Source organism: Oncorhynchus mykiss, chromosome 10 (assembly GCF_013265735.2).
Source record: "Oncorhynchus mykiss isolate Arlee chromosome 10, USDA_OmykA_1.1, whole genome shotgun sequence".
Classification (NCBI taxonomy): domain Eukaryota; kingdom Metazoa; phylum Chordata; class Actinopteri; order Salmoniformes; family Salmonidae; genus Oncorhynchus; species Oncorhynchus mykiss.
The window spans coordinates 81124930-81140619 of NC_048574.1; the positions used below are offsets into that span (position 1 = coordinate 81124930).

Genomic DNA, 15690 nt, shown 5'->3' on the forward strand with positions numbered 1-15690 from the left:
AAACAACAACTAAATGGTTGAATCTGTCAAATGACAGAGACACGTTTCCTTGTGTTTCAAAACGTTTCAAATATACAGTGATATTAAAGTCATGGTATTAAAGTCAGTATTAAAGTCAGTATTAAAGTCAGTATTAAAGTCATGGTATTAAAGTCAGTATTAAAGTCATGGTATTAAAGTCATGGTATTAAAGTCAGTATTAAAGTCATGGTATTAAAGTCATGGTATTAAAGTCATGGTATTAAAGTCATGGTATTAAAGTCATGGTATTAAAGTCAGTATTAAAGTCATGGTATTAAAGTCAGTATTAAAGTCATGGTATTAAAGTAATGGTATTAAAGTCATGGTATTAAAGTCAGTATTAAAGTCATGGTATTAAAGTCAGTATTAAAGTCATGGTATTAAGTCATGGTATTAAAGTCATGGTATTAAGTCATGGTATTAAAGTCATGGTATTAAAGTCATGGTATTAAAGTCATGGTATTAAGTCATGGTATCAAGTCATGGTATTAAGTCATGGTATTAAAGTCAGTATTAAAGTAATGGTATTAAAGTAATGGTATTAAAGTAATGGTATTAAAGTAATGGTATTAAGTCATGGTATTAAAGTCATGGTATTAAAGCCATGGTATTAAAGTCATGGTATTAAAGTCATGGTATTAGAGTCAGTATTAAAGTCATGGTATTAAAGTCATGGTATTAAAGTCATGGTATTAAAGTCAGTATTAAAGTCAGTATTAAAGTCATGGTATTAAAGTCATGGTATTAAAGTCATGGTATTAAAGTCAGTATTAAAGTCAGTATTAAAGTCAGTATTAAAGTCATGGTATTAAAGTCATGGTATTAAAGTCATGGTATTAAAGTCATGGTATTAAAGTCAGTATTAAAGTCAGTATTAAAGTCATGGTATTAAAGTCATGGTATTAAAGTCATGGTATTAAAGTAATGGTATTAAGTCATGGTATTAAAGTCATGGTATTAAAGCCATGGTATTAAAGTCATGGTATTAAAGTCATGGTATTAGAGTCAGTATTAAAGTCATGGTATTAAAGTCATGGTATTAAAGTCATGGTATTAAAGTCAGTATTAAAGTCAGTATTAAAGTCATGGTATTAAAGTCATGGTATTAAAGTCAGTATTAAAGTCATGGTATTAAAGTCAGTATTAAAGTCAGTATTAAAGTCATGGTATTAAAGTCATGGTATTAAAGTCAGTATTAAAGTCATGGTATTAAAGTCAGTATTAAAGTCAGTATTAAAGTCATGGTATTAAAGTCATGGTATTAAAGTCAGTATTAAAGTCATGGTATTAAAGTCATGGTATTAAAGTCATGGTATTAAATCATTGCATGCATCTGCATCGTCATGCTACAACATATTCTACATATAGTATATACTACATGAAGTATTATGTGGATGTGAATGTACCATATTCACTATTCATAATATACTGCATATATACTGTATATATACTACATGAATACTGCATATATACTGTATATTTACTACATGAAGTATTCTGTGGATGTACTGTATTCACTATTCATAATATACTGCATATATACTGTATATATACTACATGAAGTATTCTGTGAATGTACTATATTCACTATTCATAATATACTGCATATATACTGTATATATACTACATGAAGTATTCTGTGAATGTACTATATTCACTATTCATAATATACTGCATATATACTGTATATATACTACATGAAGTATTCTGTGGATGTACTATATTCACTATTCATAATATACTGTATATATACTGTATATATACCACATGAAGTATTCTGTGAATGTACTATATTCACTATTCATAATATACTGCATATATACTGTATATATACTACATGAAGTATTCTGTGGATATGAATGTACTATATTCACTATTCATAATATACTGCATATATACTGTATATATACTACATGAAGTATTCTGTGGATATGAATGTACTATATTCACTATTCATAATATACTGCATATATACTGTATATATACTACATGAAGTATTCTGTGAATGTACTATATTCACTATTCATAATATACTGCATATATACTGTATATATACTACATGAAGTATTATGTGGATGTGAATGTACTATATTCACTATCCATAATATACTGCATATATACTGTATATATACTACATGAAGTATTATGTGGATGTGAATGTACTATATTCACTATTCATAATATACTGCATATATACTGTATATATACTACATGAAGTATTCTGTGGATGTGGATGTACTATATTCACTATTCATAATATACTGCATATATACTGTATATATACTACATGAAGTATTATGTGGATGTGAATGTACTATATTCACTATCCATAATATACTGTATATATACTGTATATATACTACATGAAGTATTATGTGGATGTACTATATTCACTATTCATAATATACTGTATATATACTGTATATATACTACATGAAGTATTATGTGAATGTACTATATTCACTATTCATAATATACTGTATATATACTGTATATATACTACATGAAGTATTATGTGGATGTACTATATTCACTATTCATAATATACTGCATATATACTGTATATATACTACATGAAGTATTATGTGAATGTACTATATTCACTATTCATAATATACTGCATATATACTGTATATATACCACATGAAGTATTATGTGAATGTACTATATTCACTATTCATAATATACTGCATATATACTGTATATATAGTATTCTGTGGATGTGAATGTACTGTATTCACAACATCCTGTTTATATACAGTGCATTCGGAAAGTATTCAGACCCCTTCACTTTTTCCATATTTTGTTGCGTTACAGCCTCATTCTAAAATCCTCAGCAATCTGCACACAATACCCCATAATGGCAAAGTGAAAATAGGTTTTTAGAAATGTTTGCAAATGTATTAAAAATTATAAACAGATGCCGTATTTACATAAGTATTCAGACCCTTTGACTCTAAATTGAGTTCAGGTGCATCCTGTTTTCGTTGATCATCCTTGAGATGTTTCTACAACTTGATTGGAGTCCACCTGTGGTAAATTCAATTGATTCGACATGATTTGGAAAGGCACACACCTGTCTATATAAAATCCCAGAGTTGACAGAGCAAAAACAAAGCCATGAGGTCTGAAGGAATTGTCCGTAGAGCTCCGAGACAGGATTGTGTCGAGGCACAGATCTGGAGAAGGGTACCAAAACATTTCTGCAGCATTGAATGTCCCCAAGAATGCAATGGCCTCTTGAGTAAACTGAGCAATCGGCGGAGAAGGGCCTTGATCAGGGAAGTGACCAAGAACCCGATGGTCACTCTGACAGAGCTCCCATCTCTGTGGAGATGGGAGAACCTTCCAGAAGGACAACCATCTCTGCAGCTCTCCACCAATCAGGCCTTTATGGTAGAGTGGCCAGACGGAAGCCACTCCTCAGTAAAAGGCACATGACAGCCCGCTTGGAGTTTGCCAAAAGGCACCAAAGGGATTCTCAGACCACATGAGAAACAAGATTCCAGTTGTGTTTTTAACATACGTTTTTGATTTGTTATTATGGGGTATTGTGTGTAGATTGATAAACAACAATTAAATCCATTTTAGAATAAGGCTGTAACGTAACAAAATGTGGATAAAGTCAAGGGATCTCCATACTTCCCAATGCAATGTGTATATATATATATATATATATATATATATACTACATTCACTAATGTACTATTATAAAATCAAGATGTTTTAAAAGGGATTTTTACACTACTGAGTCGAACCAAACCAAGCTGTACTGAGCCGGCCTGGTTACGCATCCTCCATAGTTACTGTAACCGTGCCGACAAGAGACAATGAGACAAGAAAATATCAGAGCCAGCACAGTTTGGTTGGGATCGGCCCGGTATTGTGTGAAAGGGGTAGAAGAGTACCGACAAAGGGTGTGACATGAGGCCCTGGCCACTGATTGGCTGACTGAGAGGAAGTGACATGAAACACTGGCCACTGATTGGCTGACGGAGAGGAAGTGAGTTCTTACCTCGAGGGTACCACATCCCAAACAAAGGATGTAAAGAAATAAAAAAAACAATTAAAAAGAAGAAAATTATTAATTGTAAAGTAAAAATAAAATCAGATTATTTAATTCTAAAGAAAAACATGAATCAAAATAACTGCAAAACAGACAGATATGGGTAGTAAAGTGAAATTACTTTTGGAGTTTTACACACAGAGAGAGAGAGAGAGACAGAGAGGGAGAGAGAGAGAGAGAGAGAGAGAGAGAGAGAGAGAGAGAGGGAGAGAGAGAGAGAGAGAGAGAGAGAGAGAGGGAGAGAGAGAGAGAGAGAGAGAGAGAGGGAGAGAGAGAGAGAGAGAGAGAGAGAGAGACAGAGACAGACAGAGAGAGAGAGACAGAGAAACAGAGAGAAAGAGAGAAAGAGAGACAGAGAGAGAGGACAAAGAGAGAGAGACAGAGGGAGAACAGAGAGAGAGCAAAGGACAGAGAGAGAGACAGAGACAGAGAGACAGAGAGAGAGAGAGAGACAGAGCAAGAGACAGAGAGAAAGAGAGAGGACAAAGAGAGAGAGAGAGAGAGAAAGCAAGACAGAGAGAGAGACAGAGAGAGAGAGAGCGACAATGAGAAAGAGAGACAGAGACAGAGGGAGAGAACAGAGAGAGAGCAATGAACAGAGAGAGAGACAGAGAGAGAGACAGAGGGAGAGAACAGAGAGAGAGAGAGAGACAGTGAGAAAGAGAGAGAGACAGAGGGAGAGAACAGAGAGAGAGCAATGGACAGAGAGAGATACAGAGGGAGAGAACAGAGAGAGAGAGTGAAGGACAGTGAGAGAGAGCGAAGGACAGAGAGAGAGAGAAGGACGTACCTGAGAAGTTTTTTGTTACCAGCAGAGTGGTCAAAATGGCTCCCTGAAAGAGTGGAGGGGACAGAAAGAAAGGAGGGAAGGATGGAGAGCAGAAAAGAGCAGGGGAGGAGAGAGCAGAAAATAGGAGGGGAAGAGAGAGCAGAAAAGAGGAGGGGAAGAGAGAGCAATTCACTAATTAAAGATTTTTAGAAAAGAGAAATGCTAATAAAAAGAGAGAAGAAGAACTGCAGTGGTAGTATAGTCTCTACTGAAGGGCTGATCATTTCACCAGACAACAGCAGTGGTAGTATAGTCTCTACTGAAGGGCTGATCATTTCACCAGCAGTGGTAGTATAGTCTCTACTGAAGGGCTGATCATTTCACCAGCAGTGGTATTATAGTCTCTACTGAAGGGCTGATCATTTCAACAGCAGTGGTATTATAGTCTCTACTGAAGGGCTGATCATTTCACCAGACAACAGCAGTGGTATTATAGTCTCTACTGAAGGGCTGATCATTTCACCAGACAACAGCAGTGGTAGTATAGTCTCTACTGAAGGGCTGATCATTTCACCAGCAGTGGTAGTATAGTCTCTACTGAAGGGCTGATCATTTCACCAGACAACAGCAGTGGTATTATAGTCTCTACTGACGGGCTGATCAATTCACCAGACAACAGCAGTGGTAGTATAGTCTCTACTGACGGGCTGATCAATTCATCAGACAACAGCAGTGGTAGTATAGTCTCTACTGACGGGCTGATCAATTCATCAGACAACAGCAGTGGTAGTATAGTCTCTACTGACGGGCTGATCAATTCATCAGACAACAGCAGTGGTAGTATAGTCTCTACTGACGGGCTGATCATTTCACCAGACAACAGCAGTGGTATTATAGTCTCTACTGACGGGCTGATCATTTCACCAGACAACAGCAGTGGTAGTATAGTCTCTACTGACGGGCTGATCATTTCACCAGACAACAGCAGTGGTACTATAGTCTCTACTGACGGGCTGATCATTTCACCAGACAACAGCAGTGGTATTATAGTCTCTACTGACGGGCTGATCATTTCACCAGACAACAGCAGTGGTAGTATAGTCTCTACTGACGGGCTGATCATTTCACCAGACAACAGCAGTGGTAGTATAGTCTCTACTGAAGGGCCACCAGACAACAGCAGTGGTAGTATAGTCTCTACTGAAGGGCTGATCATTTCACCAGACAACAGCAGTGGTACTATAGTCTCTACTGAAGGGCTGATCATTTCACCAGACAACAGCAGTGTTACTATAGTCTCTACTGACGGGCTGATCATTTCACCAGCCAACAGCAGTGGTAGTATAGTCTCTACTGAAGGGCTGATCATTTCACCAGACAACAGCAGTGGTAGTATAGTCTCTACTGAAGGGCTGATCATTTCACCAGACAACAGCAGTGTTACTATAGTCTCTACTGACGGGCTGATCATTTCACCAGACAACAGCAGTGGTAGTATAGTCTCTACTGAAGGGCTGATCATTTCACCAGACAACAGCAGTGTTACTATAGTCTCTACTGACGGGCTGATCATTTCACCAGACAACAGCAGTGGTAGTATAGTCTCTACTGAAGGGCTGATCATTTCACCAGCAGTGGTACTATAGTCTCTACTGAAGGGCTGATCATTTCACCAGACAACAGCAGTGGTAGTATAGTCTCTACTGAAGGGCTGATCATTTCACCAGCAGTGGTAGTATAGTCTCTACTGAAGGGCTGATCATTTCACCAGCAGTGGTATTATAGTCTCTACTGAAGGGCTGATCATTTCAACAGCAGTGTTACTATAGTCTCTACTGAAGGGCTGATCATTTCACCAGACAACAGCAGTGTTACTATAGTCTCTACTGACGGGCTGATCATTTCACCAGACAACAGCAGTGGTAGTATAGTCTCTACTGAAGGGTTGATCATTTCACCATACAACAGCAGGGTTATTATAGTCTCTACTGAAAGGCTGATCATTTCAACAGCAGTGGTATTATAGTCTCTACTGAAGGGCTGATCATTTCACCAGACAACAGCAGTGGTAGTATAGTCTCTACTGAAGGGCTGATCATTTCAACAGCAGTGGTATTATAGTCTCTACTGAAGGGCTGATCATTTCACCAGACAACAGCAGTGGTACTATAGTCTCTACTGAAGGGCTGATCATTTCAACAGCAGTGGTATTATAGTCTCTACTGAAGGGCTGATCATTTCACCAGACAACAGCAGTGGTACTATAGTCTCTACTGAAGGGCTGATCATTTCACCAGACAACAGCAGTGGTGGTATAGTCTCTACTGACGGGCTGATCATTTCACCAGCAGTGGTAGTATAGTCTCTACTGAAGGGCTGATCATTTCACCAGACAACAGCAGTGGTATTATAGTCTCTACTGAAGGGCCACCAGACAACAGCAGTGGTACTATAGTCTCTACTGAAGGGCTGATCATTTCACCAGACAACAGCAGTGGTAGTATAGTCTCTACTGACGGGCTGATCATTTCACCAGAAAACAGCAGTGGTAGTATAGTCTCTACTGAAGGGCCACCAGACAACAGCAGTGGTAGTATAGTCTCTACTGAAGGGCTGATCATTTCACCAGACAACAGCAGTGGTAGTATAGTCTCTACTGAAGGGCTGATCATTTCAACAGCAGTGGTATTATAGTCTCTACTGAAGGGTTGATCATTTCACCAGCAGTGGTATTATAGTCTCTACTGAAGGGCTGATCATTTCAACAGCAGTGGTATTATAGTCTCTACTGAAGGGCTGATCATTTCACCAGACAACAGCAGTGGTATTATAGTCTCTACTGAAGGGCTGATCATTTCAACAGCAGTGGTATTATAGTCTCTACTGAAGGGCTGATCATTTCACCAGACAACAGCAGTGGTATTATAGTCTCTACTGAAGGGCTGATCATTTCACCAGACAACAGCAGTGGTAGTATAGTCTCTACTGAAGGGCTGATCATTTCACCAGCAGTGGTAGTATAGTCTCTACTGAATGGCTGATCATTTCACCAGACAACAGCAGTGGTATTATAGTCTCTACTGACGGGCTGATCAATTCATCAGACAACAGCAGTGGTAGTATAATCTCTACTGACGGGCTGATCATTTCACCAGACAACAGCAGTGGTATTATAGTCTCTACTGACGGGCTGATCATTTCACCAGACAACAGCAGTGGTAGTAAAGTCTCTACTGACGGGCTGATCATTTCACCAGACAACAGCAGTGGTACTATAGTCTCTACTGAAGGGCTGATCATTTCACCAGACAACAGCAGTGTTACTATAGTCTCTACTGACGGGCTGATCATTTCACCAGACAACAGCAGTGGTAGTATAGTCTCTACTGACGGGCTGATCATTTCACCAGACAACAGCAGTGGTACTATAGTCTCTACTGACGGGCTGATCATTTCACCAGACAACAGCAGTGGTACTATAGTCTCTACTGACGGGCTGATCATTTCACCAGACAACAGCAGTGGTACTATAGTCTCTACTGACGGGCTGATCATTTCACCAGACAACAGCAGTGGTAGTATAGTCTCTACTGACGGGCTGATCATTTCACCAGACAACAGCAGTGGTAGTATAGTCTCTACTGAAGGGCTGATCATTTCAAAGCAGGTGGAAAAGGGGGTGAGAAAGAGAAGGGTGTGTGCTTGGCTACATCCCAAAGGGTGCCCTCTTCCCTATAAAAGGGTGTGTGCTTGGCTACATCCCAAAGGGTGCCCTAGTCCCTATAAAAGGGTGTGTGCTTGGCTACATCCCAAAGGGTGCCCTCTTCCCTATAAAAGGGTGTGTGCTTGGCTACATCCCAAAGGGTGCCCTCTTCCCTATAAAAGAGTGTGTGCTTGGCTACATCCCAAAGGGTGCCCTCTTCCCTATAAAAGGGTGTGTGCTTGGCCACGTCCCAAAGGGTGCCCTAGTCCCTATAAAAGGTTGTGTGCTTGGCTACGTCCCAAAGGGTGCCCTAGTCCCTATAAAAGGGTGTGTGCTTGGCTACGTCCCAAAGGGTGCCCTATTCCCTATAGAAGGGTGTGTGCTTGGCTACATCCCAAAGGGTGCCCTAGTCCCTATAAAAGAGTGTGTGCTTGGCTACATCCCAAAGGGTGCCCTAGTCCCTATAAAAGGTTGTGTACTTGGCTACATCCCAAAGGGTGCCCTCTTCCCTATAAAAGGGTGTGTGCTTGGCTACATCCCAAAGGGTGCCCTAGTCCCTATAAAAGAGTGTGTGCTTGGCTACATCCCAAAGGGTGCCCTAGTCCCTATAAAAGGGTGTGTGCTTGGCTACATCCCAAAGGGTGCCCTAGTCCCTATAAAAGGGTGTGTGCTTGGCTACATCCCAAAGGGTGCCCTAGTCCCTATAAAAGAGTGTGTGCTTGGCTACATCCCAAAGGGTGCCCTAGTCCCTATAAAAGGGTGTGTGCTTGGCTACATCCCAAAGGGTGCCCTAGTCCCTATAAAAGGGTGTGTGCTTGGCTACGTCCCAAAGGGTGCCCTAGTCCCTATAAAAGGGTGTGTGCTTGGCTACGTCCCAAAGGGTGCCCTAGTCCCTATAAAAGGGTGTGTGCTTGGCTACATCCCAAAGGGTGCCCTAGTCCCTATAAAAGGGTGTGTGCTTGGCTACATCCCAAAGGGTGCCCTAGTCCCTATAAAAGGGTGTGTGCTTGGCTACGTCCCAAAGGGTGCCCTAGTCCCTATAAAAGGGTGTGTGCTTGGCTACGTCCCAAAGGGTGCCCTAGTCCCTATAAAAGGTTGTGTGCTTGGTTACGTCCCAAAGGGTGCCCTAGTCCCTATAAAAGAGTGTGTGCTTGGCTACATCCCAAAGGGTGCCCTAGTCCCTATAAAAGAGTGTGTGCTTGGCTACATCCCAAAGGGTGCCCTATTCCCTATAGAAGGGTGTGTGCTTGGCTACATCCCAAAGGGTGCCCTAGTCCCTATAAAAGGGTGTGTGCTTGGCTACATCCCAAAGGGTGCCCTAGTCCCTATAAAAGGGTGTGTGCTTGGCTACGTCCCAAAGGGTGCCCTAGTCCCTATAAAAGAGTGTGTGCTTGGCTACATCCCAAAGGGTGCCCTATTCCCTATAGAAGGGTGTGTGCTTGGCTACATCCCAAAGGGTGCCCTATTCCCTATAGAAGGGTGTGTGCTTGGCTACATCCCAAAGGGTGCCCTAGTCCCTATAAAAGAGTGTGTGCTTGGCTACATCCCAAAGGGTGCCCTAGTCCCTATAGAAGGGTGTGTGCTTGGCTACATCCCAAAGGGTGCCCTATTCCCTATAGAAGGGTGTGTGCTTGGCTACATCCCAAAGGGTGCCCTAGTCCCTATAGAAGGGTGTGTGCTTGGCTACATCCCAAAGGGTGCCCTAGTCCCTATAAAAGGGTGTGTGCTTGGCTACGTCCCAAAGGGTGCCCTAGTCCCTATAAAAGGGTGTGTGCTTGGCTACGTCCCAAAGGGTGCCCTAGTCCCTATAAAAGGGTGTGTGCTTGGCCACGTCCCAAAGGGTGCCCTCTTCCCTATAAAAGGGTGTGTACTTGGCTACGTCCCAAAGGGTGCCCTAGTCCCTATAAAAGGGTATGTGCTTGGCTACGTCCCAAAGGGTGCCCTCTTCCCTATAAAAGGTTGTGTGCTTGGCCACGTCCCAAAGGGTGCCCTAGTCCCTATAAAAGGGTATGTGCTTGGCTACGTCCCAAAGGGTGCCCTAGTCCCTATAAAAGAGTGTGTGCTTGGCTACATCCCAAAGGGTGCCCTAGTCCCTATAAAAGAGTGTGTGCTTGGCTACATCCCAAAGGGTGCCCTAGTCCCTATAAAAGGGTGTGTGCTTGGCTACGTCCCAAAGGGTGCCCTCTTCCCTATAAAAGGGTATGTGCTTGGCTACGTCCCAAAGGGTGCCCTCTTCCCTATAAAAGGGTATGTGCTTGGCTACGTCCCAAAGGGTGCCCTCTTCCCTATAAAAGGGTATGTGCTTGGCTACGTCCCAAAGGGTGCCCTCTTCCCTATAAAAGAGTGTGTGCTTGGCTACGTCCCAAAGGGTGCCCTCTTCCCTATAAAAGAGTGTGTGCTTGGCTACATCCCAAAGGGTGCCCTCTTCCCTATAAAAGGGTGTGTGCTTGGCTACATCCCAAAGGGTGCCCTCTTCCCTATAAAAGGGTGTGTGCTTGGCTACGTCCCAAAGGGTGCCCTAGTCCCTATAAAAGGTTGTGTGCTTGGCTACATCCCAAAGGGTGCCCTAGTCCCTATAAAAGGTTGTGTGCTTGGCTACGTCCCAAAGGGTGCCCTAGTCCCTATAAAAGGTTGTGTGCTTGGCTACATCCCAAAGGGTGCCCTAGTCCCTATAAAAGGTTGTGTGCTTGGCTACGTCCCAAAGGGTGCCCTAGTCCCTATAAAAGGTTGTGTGCTTGGCTACGTCCCAAAGGGTGCCCTAGTCCCTATAAAAGGGTGTGTGCTTGGCTACGTCCCAAAGGGTGCCCTCTTCCCTATAAAAGGGTGTGTGCTTGGCTACATCCCAAAGGGTGCCCTAGTCCCTATAAAAGGGTGTGTGCTTGGCTACGTCCCAAAGGGTGCCCTAGTCCCTATAAAAGGGTGTGTGCTTGGCTACATCCCAAAGGGTGCCCTAGTCCCTATAAAAGGGTGTGTGCTTGGCTACGTCCCAAAGGGTGCCCTAGTCCCTATAAAAGGGTGTGTGCTTGGCTACGTCCCAAAGGGTGCCCTAGTCCCTATAAAAGGGTGTGTGCTTGGCTACATCCCAAAGGGTGCCCTAGTCCCTATAGAAGGCACTACTCTTTTTAATTAAAGGATATTTATTGTGATATTTTATTTTTGACAATAATAATAAACAGAAACAGAACTGAATAATTAAATACTATGAAGTCTAATTAATTAATTAAATACTATGAAGTCTAATTAATTAATTAAATACTATGAAGTCTAATTAATTAATTAAATACTATGAAGTCTAATTAATTAATTAAATACTATGAAGTCTAATTAATTAATTAAATACTATGAAGTCTAATGAATTAATTAAATACTATGAAGTCTAATTAATTCATTAAATACTATGAAGTCTAATTAATTAATTAAATACTATGAAGTCTAATTAATTAATTAAATACTATGAAGTCTAATTAATTAATTAAATACTATGAAGTCTAATTAATTAATTAAATACTATGAAGTCTAATTAATTAATTACATACTATGAAGTCTAATTAATTAATTAAATACTATGAAGTCTAATTAATTAATTAAATACTATGAAGTCTAATTAATTAATTAAATACCACGAAGTCTAATTAATTAATTAAATACTATGAAGTCTAATTAATTAATTAAATACTATGAAGTCAAATTAATTAATTAAATACTATGAAGTCTAATTAATTAATTAAATACTATGACGTCTAATTAATTAATTAAATACTATGAAGTCTAATTAATTAATTAAATACTATGAAGTCTAATTAATTAATTAAATACTATGAAGTCTAATTAATTAATTAAATACTATGAAGTCTAATTAATTAATTAAATACTATGAAGTCTAATTAATTAATTAAATACTATGAAGTCTAATTAATTAATTAAATACTATGAAGTCTAATTAATTAATTAAATACTATGAAGTCTAATTAATTAATTAAATACTATGAAGTCTAATTAATTAATTAAATACTATGAAGTCTAATTAATTAATTAAATACTATGAAGTCTAATTAATTAATTAAATACTATGAAGTCTAATTAATTAATTAAATACTATGAAGTCTAATTAATTAATTAATTAAATACTATGAACAAACGAACAATGGTTGAAAAGTCCTTTTGATCAGACATCTATGGGCCTTGTAGTAGTGCACGGAATAGGGAATAGGGAATAGGTTATAGGGTATAAGGAATAGGGAATAGGGAATAGGGTATAGGGTATAAGGAATAGGGAATAGGGTATAAGGTATTGGGAATAGGGAATAGAGTATAGGGTACAGGGAATATGGAATAGGGTATAGGGTATAAGGAATAGGGAATAGGGTATAAGGTATAGGGAATAGAGTATAGGGTACAGGGAATAGGGTATAAGGAATAGGGTATAAAGTATAGGGAATAGAGTATAGGGTACAGGAAATAAGGTATAGGAAACATGGAATAGGGTATAGGGAATAGGGTATAGGGAATAGAGCTCTGGGTATACAGTAGTGCATAGTATAGGGAATAGGGTATAGGGAACAGGAAATAGGGTATAGGGAATAGGGTATAGGGAATAGAGCTCTGGGTAGACAGTAGTGCATGGTATAGGGTATAGGGAATAATGAATAGGGTATATGGAATAGGGTATAGGGAATAGAGCTCTGGGTAGGCAATAGTACATGGTATAGGGAATAGGGTATAGGGAATAAGGAATAGGGAATAGAGATCTGGTTAGACACGGTATAGGGAATAGGGTATAGAGCTCTGGGTAGGCAATAGTACATGGTATAGGGTATAGAGATCTGGTTAGACACGGTATAGGGGGAATAGGGTATAGAGCTCTGTGTAGACAGTTGTACATGGTATAGGGTATAGGGTATATGGAATAAGGAATAGGGTATATGGAATAGGGTATAGGGTATAGGGTATAGAGCTCTGGGTAGGCAATAGTACATGGTATAGGGAATAGGGTATAGGGAATAAGGAATAGGGAATAGAGATCTGGTTAGACACGGTATAGGGAATAGGGTATAGAGCTCTGGGTAGACAGTAGTACATGGTATAGGGAATAGGGAATAGAGTATAGGGAATAGGGTATAGGGAGAGACACATCCCTTGAGTCTCTGAATAGAACAGAGGACAGTGAAAGAGTTAGTGTTACCTTGAGTTTTCTCCTGGCGTTGAACTTCTTCAGACACTCCACAGTCTCCTGTCTGTGCATCATGGAAGCTACAGTGGACCGTTGCTGCAGACAGAGAACGTCATGTTTACTGTTCATTTTATATTGTGTTGTTTTTTTCACTTTTGTATATTATCTACTTCCACTTGCTTTGGGAAATGTTAACACATGTTTCCCATGCCAATAAATCCCCTTGAATGTAGTTGAATTGAGAGAGAATGTTATTTTATACAGGGGATTCCATTGAGACCTCGGATCTCATTTCCAATGGTGCCATGAGGACAACAATTCCAATAATCAATATGATCAATACAATAAACAGTACAAATATTTAAACTACAAGATACAGTAACAGATACAGATACATTAAATTACATTTAATCAAAACAATTACACATCTTATTAGGGGTTTAAACTGCCCTCGTGGTACCGGGGAACCCAGACGAGGAGAGCTCATTCATCATTAGGGGTTTAAACTGCCCTCGTGGTACCGGGGAACCCAGACGAGGAGAGCTCATTCATCATTAGGGGTTTAAACTGCCCTAGTGGTACAGGGGAACCCAGACGAGGAGAGCTCATTCATCATTAGGGGTTTAAACTGCCCTAGTGGTACCGGGGAACCCAGACGAGGAGAGCTCATTCATCATTAGGGGTTTAAACTGCCCTAGTGGTACAGGGGAACCCAGACGAGGAGAGCTCATTCATCATTAGGGGTTTAAACTGCCCTAGTGGTACCGGGGAACCCAGACGAGGAGAGCTCATTCATCATTAGGGGTTTAAACTGCCCTAGTGGTACCGGGGAACCCAGACGAGGAGAGCTCATTCATCATTAGGGGTTTAAACTGCCCTAGTGGTACAGGGGAACCCAGACGAGGAGAGCTCATTCATCATTAGGGGTTTAAACTGCCCTAGTGGTACCGGGGAACCCAGACGAGGAGAGCTCATTCATCATTAGGGGTTTAAACTGCCCTAGTGGTACAGGGGAACCCAAATCTCAGTGCTCATTCATCATTAGGGGTTTAAACTGCCCTAGTGGTATCAGGGAATCCAAATCTCAGTGAACTCATTCATCATTAGGGGTTTAAACTGCCCAAGTGGTACCGGGGAATCCAAATCTCAGTGAACTCATTCATCATTAGGGGTTTAAACTGCCCAAGTGGTACCGGGGAATCCAAATCTCAGTGAACTCATTCATCATTAGGGGTTTAAACTGCCCTAGTGGTACCGGGGAACTCAGACGAGGAGAGCTCATTCATCATTAGGGGTTTAAACTGCCCTAGTGGTACCGGGGAATCCAAATCTCAGTGAACTCATTCATCATTAGGGGTTTAAACTGCCCAAGTGGTACCGGGGAATCCAAATCTCAGTGAACTCATTCATCATTAGGGGTTTAAACTGCCCTAGTGGTACCGGGGAACTCAGACGAGGAGAGCTCATTCATCATTAGGGGTTTAAACTGCCCTAGTGGTACCGGGGAACCCAGACGAGGAGAGCTCATTCATCATTAGGGGTTTAAACTGCCCTCGTGATACCGGGGAACCCAGACGAGGAGAGCTCATTCATCATTAGGGGTTTAAACTGCCCTAGTGGTACAGGGGAACCCAGACGAGGAGAGCTCATTCATCATTAGGGGTTTAAACTGCCCTAGTGGTACCGGGGAACCCAGACGAGGAGAGCTCATTCATCATTAGGGGTTTAAACTGCCCTAGTGGTACCGGGGAACCCAGACGAGGAGAGCTCATTCATCATTAGGGGTTTAAACTGCCCTAGTGGTACAGGGGAACCCAGACGAGGAGAGCTCATTCATCATTAGGGGTTTAAACTGCCCTAGTGGTACCGGGGAACCCAGACGAGGAGAGCTCATTCATCATTAGGGGTTTAAACTGCCCTAGTGGTACAGGGGAACCCAAATCTCAGTGCTCATTCATCAT

The 15690-nt window shown here is 40.9% G+C and overlaps 1 protein-coding gene across 7 annotated transcripts in view; it reads right to left on the minus strand.

Moving 5' to 3' along the window:
- Window positions 1–15690, minus strand: part of LOC118936807 (calcium/calmodulin-dependent protein kinase type II delta chain) — a 108248-nt gene that overhangs the window by 50008 nt on the left and 42550 nt on the right. For all 7 annotated transcript variants that reach the window (XM_036934166.1, XM_036934163.1, XM_036934165.1 and 4 more), the window contains 2 exons: window positions 13742–13825; window positions 4878–4920 (listed from right to left, as the gene is read on the minus strand). In XM_036934166.1, coding sequence (XP_036790061.1) covers window positions 4878–4920; window positions 13742–13825 — 127 coding nt within the window. The remainder of the gene's footprint in view (window positions 1–4877; window positions 4921–13741; window positions 13826–15690) is intronic.